The sequence below is a fragment of the Poecilia mexicana genome, unplaced genomic scaffold (genome assembly GCF_051168715.1).
Source record: "Poecilia mexicana isolate PSO_F unplaced genomic scaffold, ASM5116871v1 scaffold_15, whole genome shotgun sequence".
Classification (NCBI taxonomy): domain Eukaryota; kingdom Metazoa; phylum Chordata; class Actinopteri; order Cyprinodontiformes; family Poeciliidae; genus Poecilia; species Poecilia mexicana.
This window is the reverse complement of record NW_028263384.1, coordinates 6,358,794-6,379,073: the sequence shown is the minus strand read 5'-3', so window position 1 is coordinate 6,379,073 and position 20,280 is coordinate 6,358,794. Positions and strand designations below refer to the sequence as shown.

The following is a 20,280-nucleotide window of genomic DNA, read 5'->3' as shown; positions in this document are numbered from 1 at the left end:
CGGCTCCTGTGGATGTGAAGGTGGTGGCCCAAGCCACCAGGTGAGGTGGCTTGGGCATCTGGTTAGGATGCCTCTTGGACACCTCCCTGGGAAGGTGTTCTGGGCACGTCCAACCGGGAGGATTCACAGGAAAAAGGCACACTGGAGGCACAATGTTTCTCGACTGTCCTGAGAATGCCCAGCCACTTGGGCCTGGTGGAACTGGCCCAAGTGGCTGGGAAGAGGGAACTCTGGGCCTCCTTACTTAGGCACTTAGGCTGCTACCCCATCACCCGACTCCAGATACGTGGAAGAGGATGGATGGATGGATGGATGGATGGATGGATGGATGGATGGATGGATGGATGGATGGATGGATGGATGGATGGATGGATGGATGGATGGATGGATGGCATCTATCACTTTTTTGACTAAAGCCATACTTGTTTAAATGTATAAATTGAAAAGTAAAATTGTTTTGCATTTTTAAATATATGAGTGGGCTGTGACACCTGTCATCTACTGTTTAACTAATGGTGTTAATGTTGTGCTTCGAAATTACCTGAGGAAACATGCAACGCATTTTGTCTAATAAGCTACATTTTCAAATGACATTAGTCATGTGATTCTAACTGGAACTGTGTAAGTATCAAGCATAATTTACCTATGATTAAGAAAAAAAACCCCTTCTAAATCAGTTTTTTTTTCTCACTAAAATTGGAACTCACCATCAATGGGGCCCATGTTGAGTTGGAGAGAGAATGTCTGGCACACTGAGGGATAAAATGTTAAATTAATGCTGCTTTGTACCTGAGAAATTTAAGCACTAACGTGAATGTGAATGTATTTATTTATCTCTGGAAACCAAATGATCTTCAAATTAGCAGTACAATCCATCAGTTTTCTCTGTTTTAGTAGTTCATGATTAAATTTGAGTAAATTCTGCTAATTTTTTGTTGTTTTGACCATGTGTAAGTATGTAACATTTATTAATTAATTCTCAACTACACATGTTATGGTCACTGGAGCGGTTCGCAGCCGAGTATGAAGCGGCCTAGCTAGGTAAATTTACTGTGGTTGTTTTTGTTTGTTTGTTTGTTTTTTAGATTTTATTTATGGCCCCAGTTTAACCAACCATATGAATAAATGGAAGGGTTGGTATTAGAAGAGAGGGAAGGGAGACGCTTGTGGACAGGTAATGGGAGAAGAACTGTGGAGGCGGTGTTAGTCTGGACCTCACGAGCTCGAAGAGAGACAAAGACAAGGAAGAGGGAGAGAGAAAGACAGGCTGTCCCTTCTTCAGTAGGACCTGTACGCCACACACAATATTTAACATGAAGTGAACCCCCGCCCACCTCCGTCCCTCTGCTCTGAGAGGGGATCGAGCCTCAGTCCTGCGCAGCTTCATGTTGATCAGCACTGAGGGAACAACGAGAAGAGGAACGTCGCTGGCTGTCAGGCGCTTTTCCCTGACATTTTACCGCATCTTGGAACTTTTTGTTCATGTCACCAGTGAAGCCGAGGCCAGGAAACCCAGCAGCACACAGCAAAGTTCTTTGGCCTTTCCACGGATTCATTTAACCAGACCGGCAGTTCACGTAAGTACACGAGCGCACTTTCCCTCCTTTTTTTTATGTCTGTCACTTTGTCTGATCATCAGCATGTGTTTGTGTTTACGTGTCTGACACAACTATTTTCGCTCAACTGAACGGTCAGTTCGTTTAGTCTGCATCAGGCTGCGTGTGTTTGCCAAGTCATTTCTCGTTTTCACTGTTGGCAAAAAAAGGGGAAAAAAAAGTCAACAGCTGCTTTCGTGTCCGCTGGAAATACATACTGCAGTCAGAATGTTTTTTTTTTTTTTAACAAGTTGTGCCCCTTGCAAAACTGTTGTGATTTGCGCAGAAAGACAAATAATTTGGATGGTCAAAAATGTTTTGATATGAGGCGGACGTTGTCATTTAGGCTGCCGTTGTTTGTGGTGACAACACACACACGCACACACACACACACACACACACACACACACACACACACACACACACACACACACACACACACCTTAAGTCTTACCTTTATTATATGCTATGCTACAAATTGACGCGGCACAAAATATCAGATAATTTTAATTAGCTAACAGTAATAATAACTACATTATTATTATTATTATTATTATTATTATTATTATTATTATTATTATTATTATTATTATTATTATTATTATTATTATAACAACAACAACAACAATAATAAAGATAATAATAATAATAATAATAATAATAATAATAATAATAATAATAATAATAATAAAGATAATAAAGATAATAATAATAATAATACCAACAATAACAATTGCAATATGCTAAATCTCGCAGTCTGACGTCAGATAAATATTTTTCTCTACTCTTACCCTTAATAAATAGCTCTACGTTTCTGTAAATGGATGTGAAAAGCGCAGTTTGCATTGAACCTAAAGTTTCATAACAGCCTTATTTATTTATTTATTTATTTATTTAGATATTTAGTTAGCAGTAGTCTGGTTAATTTAATTTGAGTAAAAAAAATTGGTAATAATAATAATAATTAAAAAAAACATATCAAGTTATTTTAACAATTTGCATCGTTCTGGAGACCTTCAGTTTATAGTCTCTAGGCCCAATTGCAAATCCGGACGTATGAAACAGAGATTTGTTTAATCCATGACAGCGTTTGGCCTGAGGGGATGGATGTAAATATTCCCTTACTGGTCATCAGCCTGCCGTGTGCGTGAAGGCCGACCGGGATGCTGCAGTTGACAGCACAATACGACATAAACCCAGGTAGGCTACTATTATTAGTCGGCTTGAAATCTCATTACCAAAAATACTAATTGTATACTGACTGTAGAAACCCTGTTGTTAGAAATAAACGCATGGATTCCAAACTGAGTTGCGTTAAACTCAGTTAGGCTGAACATGAATTTCTCCTGTCTTCTGTGGCCCCTGAGATCTCTTTTTAAAATGTCGCTTAATTTAATAGAAACTACTCTGAATTAAATTTATGTTTTAAAATATAGGTTACTTCACAAAATGAGCCCAAATTATGAAATGAGAAATCATCACAGCCTTATCGTGTGTGTAGGCTACCCTGGAGAAAAAAAATGCTCTTCATGAGTTGAGGCTGAATTATTCAAGTTTTTACACTTACAAAATGAACAACATAAGTGTTTTTTTTTTTAATTCGATAAATCGTTTTAAATTCTAGATGTGGGTGAGCTCCATGTTAATCACTGCAGAGGGCTCCTATTACCCGGAACAGACAATTATTTCCTGGTGATTGTGCCGCAGGACTGCCTCGGTCTCTCAGTCCCTCAGTCATATGCAAATAGATGTTATACCAGGGTGGAAATTAACATCTACAAACATTGGTCTGGAATTCCATCTGCTGCCTCTTGGAGGAGGCCCTTAATAAGTTCTCAGACAGCAAAGTGACACACATCTTAATCAACTCCTAATCCCGGGAATTAATTCTCGACGCGTTTATGAATAATTCCCAGAGTAATGCGTGCGGGGCCGAGCGGAATGCGCCGCGCCGCCAGATGGATCCGGCAATTTCCTGAAAAAAAAAAAAAAAGGGAGAGGATTTCTGCTTCTCATTACTATTTATTTGTTATTATCATAGGCGGTATTTAAATGAAAGCCTCCGCTGCACCTCAACATCAAAGTTAGACACGCAGTCCACATCTCATGCTGTGAGTAAATTAAAACGCGTCAGGTTGTGGGGTGAGGGTGGGGGGAAGAGAGGTTGTTTTTTCCAGGGCCTCATATAGTGCCCCCCAGGAAATAGCCTGGGCCCTGTAAAAGCGCACTCCTCTCCACAGACGGGCCGTGAGCTGCACAGTGTCAGCTGTCTGGGCCCGATGAAGGAGGAGAGCTTCCGATTTCGGAAACATGACGTTGTCTCCTGAGGAGTGTGTTAGGTTAAAAGGGGCCGGGGGGACGGGGGGAGGGGGGGGGGGTGTTGGCAGTCCCCTCTGTGATGCCAATGCCAGTCAGCCATGGTCCTTCTGCACTGTTCCGAAATAAAATCACGGTTTCACAATAAACCTGTGGACTGATTTTCTTTATTCTGTTATGAAATACCAGTTACCCAGGCCCCCGGTTCCCCAGGCCTATCCCAAACACCACCAAAAAAAGACAACCCCTCTAACAGCAGTACTTTTTTTTTTTAGAAGTAAAATCGAGTCCAAACAGAAAACCCTGCTCCATCCCCAGACACTATGAACAAAATCTGAATTGAGACAAAGACTTGTTCTCAGTAATTATTTTAATATGTTATGTAAACATTAGTCACTGAGTGATTTTAATTGATATATTTGCTATTAGGAGGCAGGAAGGTAAATATTTCTGAACTAGACATTCTTTTTCAGTCTTATTTCAGTGGTTTCCCATTCAGCAATCTTACTTTCTTTCCCCCAAAATGATACAACAAAAACCTCCATCCAACAGCAGAATACTGTTTTTCTTAAATCTGAGATGATGGTCTTTTCTTTAAAGTCTTCAGCAAATCTTGCTCAGGACGACTGGAAAGCCATTGATATTATGCAGTTTGCCTGGATTCCTCCTAAAGAAAACTTTTTTGATTAACTGGGATAGTAACAAACTAAACCTGACAGCATTGTAGTAGAATTGGAATTAATGTAGTTACATCTGAATCAGCCCGTATATATTTGTGTATGAATTGGATCTGTTTGTCTTGCTAAAAACCTATAAAGATATTTGTTTACAATTTGTGCTTTAAATAAACCAATTTAAATTCATTCAAATTAGCGACTTTAAACATACTAAAAATAATTTGTAAGTTTAGAGTCAGGAGAGAGAAGTCCGAAGATAGACCAGTGCTTTGGTTGAAGTCATTTTTTTTTTTTTTGGAATCTGCATAATGTGGGAGTTGGGAGGAGTTCAAGTGGAAACCTTTTGCCACCTGCACGTCAAATTTAAGCCAGACCATGGTCAAATGTTTTCTCGCTTTTCTTTTTTTTTTCTTCCATTGAACATTTTTCGGTGAATGTTGGAAACGTCTCATTTTCTGCTGTTCCGACTTAAGTTCATTTGGTGAAAGAACTATGCTGTTTTACAAAGAGTTGTAGAATTGTGCCGCTCATTGTGGCAGCATGTTGGAGTAGGTCTACAAGTCTGTTGTTGTGTCACATCCCTTCTGCCCTCATCTGTTGGGGCAGCAGCATCAGAGCCAGAGACCTAAAAAGGCTCAACAGCCTGATACAGAATGTTCTGGTTCTGTTCTGGGGACAACTGTGGAACCTCTGGAGATGATGATGCAAAGAAGGATTTGATATAAAATCAAGAAAATTATGGACAACCCTGGCTATTCTTTGCATGAGACTGTTGCAGAAAAGCAGAATGTCTTCCGCTGGCGACTTCTACAAATTTGCTGTAATGCAGACCGTTTCAGGAGTTCCTTCCTGCCAGTCGCCATCACCATCTACAATAACTCTTTGAATAATCTTAAATTAATATGATTAAAACATTTCATTTCCCTGTGGGATCTGAATGGATTTTTTTTGAGGATTTCCATAGTTTATCATACATCCCACCTTTGATTGTTATGTATTTGAAGATGTTTCATAATTTAATGAATAACCAAACTTAAAGTCAGTAATTACCCTCACTGTCTTATTAGGACAATAAAAGAAAAAACACAGGCAGCCAATCTGGAGATTGGCATCCTCACATTATTTTCACATGCCTGGTTTAGAGACTTGATAGTTTCAGTTATATGATAATAAAATGTAGGTATACTAAGAAAACAGTATTACATGTCTCTCCAGAAAGAGGACATTGTCAGTGTTAGCCGTATGGTCATAGAGTCCAGGGTTTCCCCCAGAAAACTTGCTAAGCTCGGTGCTCAGGGCGCTATGGCAGTCATTCATCCAGCCACCCGTCATGTTTTTGAGTTCAAAAATGCTTAGAGTTGACAGGAAATTTGAAAATATCATTTGATAGTTATGCATTTTTGAAAGACTGGCAGATTAATACCTGAACACCAACCATAAAGTCTTTAAAAAAAAAGAAAAAAAAAGCAATCATTAAAAAATAAATAAATAAATAAATTAACAATGATGGTGGGGGCACAAGAAAAGCCTGGTGGCCCACCAGGCTTATAATACACTGAGGGAAACCCTGGAGTCTATAGGCTAAGGATGGGGCCTTCGAGCTTCTATAGAAGATCTCAGTATCATGATACCGATCTAATGATTTACTTGGTCTGACTTTCATTTAAAAAGAAATGATAAAAACATGACTATCTGTAAATTCAGCTCTTAATGTCTTGATGACAATTAAGCATTAAGCATTGCTTTTCTTTTTACATATGTATAACAATACATACTCATCAGTTTGATGTATGTCAACTGTAAGGTAAAGTGGCTCATTAGTGGCTGCCAGAGGGTATAGTTTCCTCATCCTCTGCTTCAACTCGAGTGAGTGTGTTGCTGTTGTGTGTTTGTGTACAAATCATCACAAAGGCTCATGTAACCAAATATACAAAGAGCTGGCATGATAGATAAAAGATGGCAGGGAAACATGAACAGGGTGGGGGTGTGTGTGTGTGTGTGTTCCCAAAACAGGTTTATCAGAAAATATAATCGCACACTTAAAATCTGTAACATCTGTAACAATACGGTCTACACACACAGAGACCGGCAGTGACCAGCTGAGGGTCCAACTCTGCCCAGACAGAGACTAATACAGCATTACTTCTGTTTGCATACCGATGCCACTGGAAATTCAAAAAAAGTATAATGAAAATAAGGCCAAACAGTTAGATGCCTTTTTGATTTTTAGTGTTTTGGGTTTTTTCATCATCTGCTTTGCCAGTTGGACTTGTGAAGTTGCGTAAGCCTGCCAATGCCTCTGGTTAAATCTGTTTCTGCTGTCAACACGTTGGCTTTATTTGCATCGCATCCCAAACCTCTCGTGGCTTTGGCAGATCTGGATGGCTCTGCTTTCCATCAACATTGTCAAAGTGTTAACTGATCACGGGGCAATCAGCCGCGGCGTGGGAAACAATGCTTCATCCCCGCAAGTATGAAATTAGACTAAAATGTCATTGTGAGGCCTTTTTGTGGCTCGTCTCATATTCCAAAATAGACAGAGTCCACAGGACAGGGCTTCCTACAGCTGCTTGTGTCAAGCTCTTGTAAAGACTCAACTGCCACACACATGGAGCAAACGGAGAAAAAAAATAGAGACATGATGTAAGCTACTGACAGATGAAGCGAAATACAAAATGGAGACAGTGTTGATTTTCGGGATTTTATGGCAACAGCAACACAAAGAGTTAAAAAAAAAATATATAAGTCTCACATATAAAATGCACTGTACTGACTTTTATTACACTTGAGAGATGTAAAAGTAGATGAAATTCTACTAAGTTTCTAAGGTGACCTATAACTTCATTAACTATAACTCCTGTAATTACAAAGTGTAATTACAGTAGTTTTCTGTAAAGCCTTATCTGATTTGTATGTAAAAGTCAGAATTTCTAGAATGTCTAGACACACTGGAAAACAGTGAGCTGCAAAATCATTCACACCTTCAAAATAGGAAAAGTTAGACTGCATGAAAAAAAATGAAAAAAATCAAATAAAAAGAAAAAACAAAATGGTACTAAGTGTTTAACAATGAAGTGAGTTTCTCTCTGATTTGAGGATTACAGCGGGTTAAATGTGTCCTGGGAATATTAACCTATTTATGACATGTCTCTCTTCCATATGTGTGTGTGTGTGTGTGTGTGTGTTTGCGCATAGAGCCTGGTGATGGATTTTAATCTGCTGACAGACAGTGAGACCCGCAGCCCGGCGCTGTCTCTCTCTGACTCCGGAACACCGCAGCATGAGTCGGGATGTAAAGGCCAGGACCAAAGCGGTTAGTGAGCACATCTGTCTGTCTCTTCCTGTATATCTGGATCAGAAAATTTCTTTTTTTTTTCTTTTTTTTTTTTGACTACTTTGAGCGAAATCGTTTCATTTTTAACTACTAAGCTTCCTTGCTCTAAATAGTTTTCTTCAACGTAAATTTGCCAATAAGCATATATATAATAACATTTATATCATAACATTTATGAATATTTAACCCTAGTTTTGTGATTTTTTTTTTTTTTAATGTCATAGTTTGTTGTGTCGCTCTCCCTGCGAAGCCTCAGTCCGCGGCTGCTTCAGCCCGCGGCGGCAGCGGGCACGCCGGTTCTCCGGGCCCGTCACGGTGCGCTGATTAATCAACCGACAGCTCGTATCGGTGGCGCTTAACCGATCAGCGTGAACCGACGTGTTCCACGCAGACCTTACAAACAGAAAAGAAAGACATCTATGAAGTTGCCTGACGTAATCAGAATTTTTTTTTTCTGACTTTGTGGCTCAGTCTGTTTATGAAGTTTTAAATAATACATGTTGTTTGCATACCGCTTTGGAGGAAGTACGATTATAACATTCTAACTAGTCAAACTATTTAAAAGACACGCCGGAAAAATGCTTCCATGCCTCTCGTTTAAAGGAAGCCTTGTTTATTGAGTCACAAGGCTTAATGGTTGCTTTATTTAACACTTAATTTAGCTGGAAAAGTGCACAAACCACCGGTTAACACCCGTTTAGGTACTTTCTTAAATTACACATTTTAAATGATCGATGTGTAATTATATTTTGCGAACCAGAAGATTTTTTCCCCCAGAGTACTCATATTTATACAAATTTCATTCATAGAAACGATTTGGTGATTTAACAACGTTTTTAAAAATGTTGAACTAAAATATATTTTAGAATTTAAATTTAGGCTTTGTGGTTTCTGTTTTTTTAAGTCTATGGAAGAGGAATAAATATAAATATCTACAGTATTATTTAAAAACTCATTTGTGTTTCACAAGATTTCTGTAACCTATTTATTTATTTGTTTGTTTTTGCAAGGCAAAGAATTATTCTAATAAAACGAATGACTCTGGTTAAGAGACATTTATTTATAAGAAGAATATTTCTCATAGTTGGGACTTAATTCTTTTGGATAATGATAAACAAATCCAAACTTAAATGTAGCTTATGTTTTAAGAGGAATGCTACAGCTGCTAAGCCTTTACCGAATCATCTGACTGACATCTGATTATTTTTTTCTTCCTGAAATAAAAATAAACTGACTTCTTTTATTTGCAGCAGTTTAGTTAGCTTGAGATCTTTTCTGTCTTCCCAGGTGTTGAAAGGTGATGTTTTTAATACTTTGCCAAAGTGATTTTTCTGCTTAAAATAATCTGATGAACAGAGCTCGAGTATAGCTTTCTCCTTCTGGCACATTGTTAGTCAAACTGGTCCCATTGTTCATTAGGACATCACTCTGAAAGGCCAGTCCTTTCCTCTCTGCTGTGTTATAGACTTAAGTGGCAGCTTACCAGTGTCAGTTTACTGCCAGATAACAGCCTCAGCCTGGCTCTTATTGGTTTTGCTGGTGGCCCTGTGGAGCTTCCTTTTAAACCCAGTTGATCATTTTGAACTGCTCCCAGAGACCTAAGCCATCACCAAACAGAACCCAACCTGCCCCGGTCACAAAGGCCTGATCCACGGGATTAGCTAGCCAGCTAAATTCACGTCTTTCTGTAAGGTCCTCAAATTGCATGAGTTTGATCTGGCAGTGAGGAGCCCAGGCAGACATAACATTCAGCAGACCTTTAAACCAACTCTGCTGGGGAGAAAATGCAGTCGGCCGCAGCATCAGATCCGCTTTGCATGTAATAATTGTTTGCGTTTGTTTTCCTAGCATTGTAGCACAATCACGGTTGTCAGTTTCTTGCCTGAAGGGATTGGAGTTGCTATTTGAACAGAGATTATGTTTTCATTCATCTGAGGTTGGGGTGTGTTGATTATGAGCTTCATGCAAATTTATGTGGAGGTGTGGCACGTATAGATACAAAGAACTTTGACTTGATCATTTGAATTTTGCACTAATCTTTAAACACATCTTCTTGAAGTGCAGCGACACCCAGTGCTTTATTTTTTTTTCAGGCCATTAGAGAATGGACTTGTTTTTGTTAGACTAATTTATGTAGTAGTGTTAAACCTTCAAACAATCACAATAGAAGTCAATCATTCTATAATACCTTATTAAATTGAGTAAGATTGCTTTTGGTATTTATAGAACAGCAGTTCTATACTTTTTAGTTTCATCTAGATTATTACTTGAACCTTATTTGTTTCATGTTTTTCACTAAAGTTGAAGTGTTGACTGCTCTACTAACAACAGTTTTTATGTATTTAAACATACCAATACAAGATTTCTCCCAGAAAACGTGCTAAGCCTGGTGGCTGGATGCTAGGTCAGTCATTCATTCAGCGGTCCGTCTTGTTTTTGAGTTAAAAAATGTTTAAAGTGGACAAGAAATTTGAAAATATCACTTGATAATTATGTATTATTGAAAGATTGGAAAAAGAACACCTGAACACCAACTATAAAGTCTTAAAAAAATTCATACATTTTAAAAAGACTTAAATAAACAATGTTTAGCCTGGTGGGGGCACAAATAAAGCCTGGCGGTCCACCAGGCTTATAATACCCTGTGGGGAAATCTTGTAATATCAGTTTGAATTTGCCAGAATCTTGTCTTAAAAATGGCATCTGCCATATTTTCTGTTGTTAATGTTTTTTTTGTGTGTTTTTTTTCCAATAATCCTCAAGGTGCTACAGAACTTTCAATAACACCAAATGACTTTTGGGTAACACTTTATTTGAAGGGGGTTGAATAAGACTGACATGACACTGTCATAAACATGACATAACACCTGTCATGAACATGAATAAGCCTTCATGAATATTTATGACTGTTGTCATAAAGCGTCATTCGGTAAATTATGACACTTTTAATACAAAGTTGACATTATTCAAAATGTCTTTATTATGACAACTTGACATTAACCAAGAAATCATTACTGATATAAATTTGTTATGAAAGTATTATTGATTGCACTTTAAAAATGAGGTAACTTTATGTTATTAAAGGTAAAGTTTAAACAGTAATGATTTCCTGGTTAATGTCAAGTTGTCATAACAAAGACATTTTGAATAATGTCAACTTTGTATTAAAAGTTGACATTAATTTACCGAATGACGCTTTATGACAACAGTCATAAATATTCATGAAGGCTTATTCATGTTCATGACAGGTGTTATGTCATGTTTATGACAGTGTCATGACAGTCTTATTCAACCCCCTTCAAATAAAGTGTTACCGACTTTTGTATGTTTTATGATGACATTTTAGTACAGAAGCAAAATACAGCTATGCATTGAAAAATAATATATTGTTGAGTATGTAAAACACATTTAATATTCTATCATGCTTGAGGTCTGCCAATGAATATCCATCATGTCAGTCAGTGGCAAAAGCTGTAAATGAGACAAATGGCTGGACGTTTTAGTGAGTTTTCAGACATCTGCAATCTACTCAGTTATCATATTCTACAGATTTCCAGTGAACTGTGGCTTAAAACTTTTATCTGCTATCACAAACATGCCAACAAAGAAAAATGATTGTTTTAATTTAGCAAAGTATGGGCTAGTGAGGCCCTGTTTTTTCTTTTATACTGGAACAATATTCTTCAAACGTTAGTTTTATTCCTTACCGTTCTGTATACTGTCTCTTTATCAGACAACAATTGTCAAACTGCCTTTCTTTAATTTGATTTATTTATTTTAAACAGGTTTTTAAAAACAAGAGAAGAAAGAATGGATGTACGTGCATCACCAAGAACACAAAATAATTAGCTTACCACGACTTGTCTGCTTGAGAAGGAGTAGGAAGAAGTGAACACTTATTTAATCAAACTAACTCATAACAAGACAAGAAAATCTACGGATAATAGTAATAGTAATAATGACAATTGCAAATAACAACTTGACATGCAGCATCAGAATAATTACCAACTCCTTGCCAATGTACATCTATGAATTCTTCTTAATATGTGTTGTATTGTATGTAAATGTAAGAATGTAAATGTAAATGTAAAGAAAAACAGAGCGAGAAAAACTGATAATAATGATAGTTCCTGTTTATCTGCAGACACTGAGAAATCCCAGCAGAACAAGTTGGATGAGTCAGGTGTTGAAGATGGCTCTCTGAAAAAGAAGCAGCGGCGGCAAAGGACTCACTTCACCAGCCAGCAGCTCCAGGAGCTGGAAGCCACCTTCCAGAGAAACCGCTACCCAGACATGAGCACAAGAGAAGAGATCGCTGTGTGGACCAACCTCACTGAGGCTCGGGTCAGGGTGGGTGCACACACACACTTGCTCTTATCATCTCATTAGAATAGGAAACCAGGTTCTGTATGTTTTTTTTGTTTGTTTGTTTTTATGTTACATTAGCTATATGTTTGGACCTTGCAAGAACACTGGCCAATTTAAACTGCAGGACATTTAAAAAAAAAAAAAAGTCAGAACGTCAGCGACAGTGTCACTTGGTCCTTTCAACATGACTTTCGATTGTGTTGATTGTGTTGTAGTCGTGTTCTGAGGCACACATATGGCACAGTTGCACTGGGAGATTTAACTTCAACCAAAGCTTTCATCACAAAATCTAGACTCACCGAGGGTAGTCGTTTGTACATACATATCATGATATCAACACGTGTATGATCTAGGTTGATTATCCTGGATTATCCTAGGGGAATGTACAAAATATATTCCCTTCTTTGTGGTATTCTGGCTTATTTCCTTACTCATTCTAAAAACATAAAGGTCCATTTCTGGAAGTTAGAATAAAATTGAACAGTTCCTTTATTTTAGTAACTGAATTCTAAAAGTTAGACGCATTCACTACTCAGAGTGTATAATAAATCTCTGAGAATGAGTTTACTAAAATGATGTCATAACTAACACTGTTAGTTATGAATTTCATTTAATGAAAACCCTCAATCCTCAGACCTGTATAACTGATTAAATGGAGAAATGTTATGATCATGGGGAAGCCCGTTTACATTACACACACAGTCATTAGCTATGTTTCCATCTCATTGTCATGCAAATTTTGAGCAAACTTTAAAAAACGTCTCTGTGTTTGAACTGTGTAAGGGTGTACCAAATATGGGACGGTGAAAGGTAGAATCTGGACGGTCCTGATGGGTTGCAATGTTACTGGCATAACAAGGAAGTCCCAGTAGACAGATTTTGAACAAGACACAGTGGAGGATGCTTTGTCATGATCTGGAGAACTTTCTGCTTCAGGTTGTGCAGGAACATCAAAACTGGCTATGGGGAGATGTTGCAGCAGGCATCCCGGTGAAATATATTAACTTTGCTTGACTACTGTGTTATGAATGCAGAAGTTCATAACTTTATCCAGGGAAACAATTTCCTTCTTATGTACCACCCTACATGTTCTCCTGATTTAAATCCTGTGGAAAATGTTTACGGAAGGTTACACATAAAAGACTTACAAAAATGGGAGTGAGTTCCTCCTGAGTTCACATCCCGGCCCGGGGTCTTTCTGCATGTTTTCTCTGTGCATGCATGGGTTCTCTCTGGGTACTCCGGCCTCCTCCCACTGACCAGAAACATGAATGTCAGGTTAACTCCTCTGTCTAAATTCTCCTTAGGTGTGGGTGTGTGTGTGCATTCGTCCTGTCTGTCTCTGTGTTACCCTGCAATGGTCTGGTGATCTGTCCAGGGTGACCTTGCCTCTCACCTGTAAACTGCAGGAGATAGGCACCAGCACCCCTCGCAACCTCACAAGGGATAAGCATGTAAGATAATATAGATGGATGGGATGAATTCCAAACTAAAGCAGCTCTTCCTAAAGCCATGAAGCAGCATTCCCTCCAGACTACAGGAAACATGTGGATCCATCATGAATTTTTGAACTGATAAACAAGAGCAGTGCCTGCTCACTATTAAATCTTTTTTTTTTTTTTTTTTTTTTTTTACATTTTTAGGGTTTTGTGGGCTTTAGCCTTTAAACTTTTGATCATTTGATAAAACAGCATGATTAAGTTTCAATAATTTGCCTTCATATTTGTTTTATATCTTGCTATAAGTTTTTATCACAGTATAAAGCTCTAATTAGAATCTGGTTATAATCCAGCATTGAGAAATGTGAATACATTTGGTTACTTATCTGTTCCCAAGGTGGAGAGTGCTTTGGACTTTGTTAACATTAACATGCAAACATTGTTCAGAGACAAAATGCGTTCACCTCCAGGCAATGATTTGCTACTAAAATCAAATGCAAAGTATTGTAGGGAACACAGAGCCATGATGCATTCTAGGACAAAAGCACCTTTTGATTCCAGCCTTGTTTTGCTCATTTATGGACACACACACACGCACGCACGCACGCACACACACACACACACACACACACACACACACACACACGCACACGCACACACACACCTGCTGCAATGGACTGGTGACCTGTCCAGAGTAACCCCGCCTCTCGCCCATTGACTGCTGGAGATAGGCACCAGCACCCCAATGGGATAAGCGTGTATGATATATATGACTCCTTTTTTGACCCTTTTTCTTTTTTAAATAAATGATTGGAATGACTCCAAACACAAAACATTTAATCTTGTTTATCTTCGATATAAAAGTTAGAGCAAAGTTTTCCATGAATTTACCCACAGATGAACTTTCCCTAAGATCTATTTTCTTCCTTTGAAATTTTAACAAAGGGTTTAATGAAATTAATATCCCGTAGATATTAGACCATAAAATTACAAATTTGAAGATTGCCCTTCCCTGACATGACTTTCATTTAGATTTCACTATTTAAATAAGTGACTGATTAGTTTCAATACGGTCTGATTAATACTGTTTGACGATACACTTCATCTTAATTTGTGGGATCATTATGTCTTTACCCGTGTGCACACAGTAATACTGAAATCATGAGAGTGGGCTTAAGTTACTCTGGCTGGATCTTTTTTTAGAATTAGACTTTAATGACTTCAGACTGTTTCAAGAAGGAAATAATTGGAAGAAACTTGTTCATTTTTTCCTGAAATTTTGTCTTACGTGCAAACATCAAATTCATAAAGTGGATGAAAGTGAGGGAACCCTTCACCCAGGCCAAAAAGTGTTCACTGTTAAATCCACTATAACTGCACTCTAATAGTTTTTTTTACCATAATATCATAGTTGGTGGCCTCATCTCCATGTTTGCACAGAACAACAGTATATTTTAAAGAACATTAAAAATCTTCAATTTACATAAAATCAAGGTTGCTTTTTCAGTAGGTTATTAATTACACTCTTGATGAAAATTAGCAGGACCAAAACACACTTGTTTTTTTTTCATGGTTCTCTTTGCATCTTGTATTCAAACAGCTGTTATTCAGGGATTGAATTCCTTTCCTCAGTAAATATGATCACAAAGTCATATATTTGCTAAAGTAAGGCATATTGTAAATAAAACTGCCAGAAAACACTGAGCTTTAATGTAATGGAGCGACCTTTGAGTTGAGTTTGTTTCCTTTTTACTGGCGTTGACTAATGAGACAACAGAACTTGATGTTTTGATTAGACATTTACTCTATTGTTCAGAGTTTACTACAACTAAATTGCTTGCACAAACATATAATTGTCTTTTTTCCTATGCTGTAGGTATGGTTTAAAAATCGCCGTGCAAAGTGGAGAAAAAGGGAAAGGAACCAGCAGGCAGAGTTGTGTAAAAATGGGTTTGGCGCCCAGTTCAATGGACTCATGCAGCCGTATGATGAAATGTACACAGGCTACTCCTACAATAACTGGGCAACCAAAGGGCTAGCAAGCAGCCCGCTGTCTGCCAAAAGCTTCCCATTCTTTAATTCAATGAATGTAACTCCCCTGTCAACCCAGCCTATGTTCTCGCCTACAAGTTCCATCCCCTCCATGAACATGCCCTCTAGCATGGTGCCCTCAGCTGTGACTGGAGTCCCTACTGCCGGGCTAAACAACCTGGGGAACATCAATAACCTCAACAGCCCGACAGCGCTCAACTCTGTAGCGGTGACTGGAGCTACATGCCCCTACGCCACCACAGCCAGCCCCTACATGTACAGAGACACCTGCAATTCCAGCTTGGCCAGCCTACGGCTTAAAGCAAAGCAGCACACCAACTTCGCCTATCCAGCGGTGCAGAATACCGTGTCCAACCTAAGCCCCTGCCAGTATGCTGTGGACCGGCCTGTATGAACTCCAGATATGACTTTACATAGCAGCTGTAAAGCCCACCGCCACTCCGAATTCTCATCTCTTCAGTTCCATCTCTAAACCGCTGGTGGTGCAGCAGATCAGTTTGTGTCCTGATGGTTCAATTGAGTCACCGTCAATACCAACAAATGGGACTCCACAGATGGACCATTGCTTCTTCTAAGGAATGACTGCAGTTGCAGAACTGATCAAACATTTTCAAGCTAGTTTTAAAGAGGAGGATTTGATTTTCCTTCTTTTGAACTGCATGATGAGAGAAATAACAGAAATCACGGATAAGTGAACCGTTGGACTGGTTGTTAGTATCTTGGGTTAGAAACATGAAACAGAGCTCTCACAGAAAGTGGGCTTATGGTTTCAAAGCCAGCAATTTTTTTTTCTGCTTTCTGCGAATATATATATAAATATATAATGAGCCCCAAGTTATCATACCCCTGGCAAAATTAGATATGTGTTTTATTCAACCTTACTTCTGTCCAAATGAAAGGACTATGAATATTAAAATTTGATCTGTTTTTGTTTAAATTATATTAAAAAGGCGTTTCCAAAATTATTTCTATGTTTCTTAAAATCATAATTGGCAATACATCAGTCTAACTTTCTCTTTTAATATCTGACCAGCAGTTTTTCATGTGTTCACAGGTATTTGGATAATTTATCTTTAGCAAAGCGCTCCAAGTCTTTGAAGTGGGAAAGTCTCCATGCCATCACCAAAATTTTTTAGCTCTCTCCTCAGATTCAAGATGGTATTCTGGGTGGAAAACAAAAATAATATCAAATACTGACATTATTTTGAGTCAGAAAAGCATGTTGGCTAAATATTACTTGGAATATTACTTTAATGCTAAATCTGTCCGGGGTATGAATATGGTATCGTATGACAGATACCTGGTAAGGACCATAGATAAACATTCTATGTGCACAGTATGTAGGAACTAGAATTGCAAAAAACAAACAAAAAAATAAATAAAAAATGGTTTTACCCTGCAGGTCCTCATGGGGAACTCTGGAGTTTGAGAAGTCTCGAAAGTGAACACGACTCTGTAATTTTAAATAGAAAGTTAGCTATTTAAATACACGCTATATTTAGTACATGAGCAAAATTTTCAAGCAAAACTCTGAAAAGCCATTTAGTATAGAACTTTGTTCCTGGTCCATGACAGTAAAAATGTATGTAAGAATGCAAAGCAAACATTTAAAAATACAAGCTTTTATCCTGGTGTTGCTTGCTTTGTCTCATCAAAAATAAGTAAAGAAAATGTTTCCATGAACTACAAGTAGACTATCCAATTGAACAGAGCATACCATTACAGCTTAAAGCTCTAGTCAGCTCCAGGTTACTATGTTCCTTCACCCCTTCGTCTCTCTACATTGCACTGTTACCATTTTATCCTTGTACTTATCATTCCTTACCAATGTACTTACCCTTTGTTATGTTCTTTGTTCTTTTTTTTTTTTTGGGTGGATGTGCATCTTATGAAATCACAGAAATAAACATTGGTTAAAAAATAATCTCTATGTCCAGGGCAAAAGGTCCTGTAAAGTCCTATTAAAATGCAAGTATTTATTATTACTTCCCTGGGAAATTATTATTTTTGTTTTTTACGTTGTTTTTTTTTTTTTTTTGTTGGAACATTTACCAAAAAGTACAAATTTTGCATGTGTTAATCATGACGATAATGTTAGTACTTGTTCTCACAGTGTTCCCTAAAATGTAGCTTTCTGGACTTTATACACTCACTGGCCACTTTATTAGGTACATCTTGCTAGTACTGGGTTGGACCCCCTTTTGCCTTCAGAACTGCCGTAATCCTAATCGTGGCATAGATTGAACAAGGTACTGGAAACATTCCTCAGAGTCGTGTCCATATTGACATGATGATAGCATCACGCAGTTGCTGCAGATTTGTGACCGTCGGGATTGTCTGTTAGAAGACTCAGAATAACCGTGTCATCTGAAAATGTTATTATGTCCTGGTTGGGTTGACAACTAACACATTCATTTGTGTACAAAATGAAAAGGTAAGGCGAACTAATGCTGCCTCGGGGGGCACCTGTGCTACTTAACTTGGGATCAGAGTTGTACTTTACTTGGTTAGATCTTTTTGATTAAAAAAAAAAAGAGTAATACCACTTAATTAAAAAAGGGTTAACCTTCCAACTGAATTCATTTTCTGAGGAGTTTGTCTGAACAGAATTAAACGCTGAACTAAAATCGACAAAAAGAAATCTGGCATATGCTGTAGAGTTCTCCAGATGCTTTAATGAAAGGTGTCGAACTGTGTATCCCTAGCATACACAAATTGGAAGGCAGCCAGAGTTAATTCTCAAGTCTTTGAGGGTCAAGTCCAAGTCTAGTCTGAACTCTTTTCCACCAATTTAGTCAATTGGCAGTGAGCAGTGTTTTTCAGCAATTGACCTCAAAGCACACTGCCCTGCATGTTTTATAGCAACCTCCTTCAGCACACCTGATTTCAATTGATGGCTGATTAAAATCAAGATAACCAAGGTTTATCTTCGAAGTTGTTCAACATTCTTCCATACAGGCATCGACCTACAAAAGTGGTTTCTACTTGGAGAAAATAAACTGAATCCTAACTTCTGGTCTGTGAGTACTCTTACTACAAATACAAATACAAAAAACGTCCAAAAGGTATTAAACACCTGGCCAAAAGCCTACCGGAAGACACATTCTAACGAATAATTTGTTCTAAAAATGTACGATATAAATGCATATAAATAATAATCACAGCTGCCGTTGTGCCAAAGTATACATTACATACTTGTAGTATTTGCTTTTAATTTGTTTTTCCTCTGTTAATTTTTTCTTTTTTCTTTTTGTGCTACTTGAACGAAATCATTTCCCTGCGGGGATCAATAAAATCATCTTGAATCTTGAAACCCTGTGACAGCAAGGTCTCTTTTACAAGGGTGACCTAATCAAGACCTCAACAACACACCTCAGAAACACAAACCATAAAATTATACAGAAAAGCGTCTCAAAAACTCTTAATGCTGTATCATACCTAGTGTAGCTACAGCTTTTCGGCATCTAAGAAACAAAGACGAAGCACAAATGGTGACTTTCTTCAATCGACGCACATCTCTCCCTTTCTGAACGATGTTGTGTTGTATCGATGTGCTCAGGTGGCCACCTAGTGGCGAAAATACGAACTACATGCAAACATATTAAATGAAGGAACACTAAACCAGAGGGCTTAATACAAGTAAATTAACAGCCTTTTATTCAACTTAATTAGGTGATTTTGGTGTATTTGGTATTTTTAATGTGTCTTCCCAAAATGTGGAAAAAACAGAATGAAGTCACTGGGATATGGCAATCTACCTGTAAATAAAGTCTGACTATAAGCACACACACAGGCACACAGGCAATCAACAAAAACGTGATTCTAACCATTTTTCATTTACCTATTAAATGGAAAATGCAGCAAACAAACATCATGTCAAGCCTCACAGATTGCATACCACAAATATTTTTTTGAAGTGGGTGCTTGCCATTTGTGTCCCCTGGGCATTATCTCTTGAGCTGCTAAACATGCAGTACTCTAATGTTGCTGTGATAATACCTCACTCTATATCCAAATTCCCCAGTTTGTGACCTAAGTTAAAGTCAGGCCACTCTCACAACTTGTCCAAAATGGTTTTCATCATTTGAGAAATGCTCACAAAAGCATGAAGGTTTGTGTCAAATCAGAAGTTTGACACATTCTGTTTAAAATGTGCTTATTGATCATATGTAATATTCTAATTTTAGTGTTCACTTTCAGATATGAGTGACAAAAACTATTACCTTTTTTTGGAAATTCTAACTTTATACAGTCACTGTTTAAGTTAGAAATTGACATAGGACATGACTTTGGTCTTTGGACTAAAGAGCCCCAAGAAAACATCAACGTTCACATAGAAAGCACAATACACACAAAGTCACAAAGACATAAAAAAAAAATCAAGTGCTAAATAATTTCAAAATGTCAGTGTTGGAGTTTCATCTACATCTGAAATAATTGTCAGCAACATGCTGCATTTATTGGCACTGTTAGCAAAAACATTGCAAAAATGGTGCATT

The 20,280-nt window shown here is 37.9% G+C and overlaps 1 protein-coding gene across 2 annotated transcripts; it reads left to right on the top strand.

Moving 5' to 3' along the window:
• The first annotated feature begins 1,029 nt into the window (after window positions 1-1,029).
• pitx3 (paired-like homeodomain 3) lies at window positions 1,030-19,094 on the top strand. Of its 2 annotated transcripts, XM_014984849.2 has the most exons (4): window positions 1,030-1,577; window positions 7,784-7,901; window positions 12,067-12,272; window positions 15,606-19,094. In XM_014984849.2, the coding sequence occupies exons 1-4, from the start codon at window positions 1,386-1,388 to the stop codon at window positions 16,173-16,175; spliced, it is 1,086 nt and encodes a 361-aa protein (XP_014840335.2). In that variant the 5' UTR covers window positions 1,030-1,385; the 3' UTR covers window positions 16,176-19,094. The 2 variants fall into 2 exon arrangements, with proteins under 2 accessions (XP_014840335.2, XP_087869204.1); XM_088013078.1 differs by lacking the exon at window positions 1,030-1,577 and having other exon boundaries at window positions 4,632-7,901.
• Window positions 19,095-20,280: the final 1,186 nt, after the last annotated feature.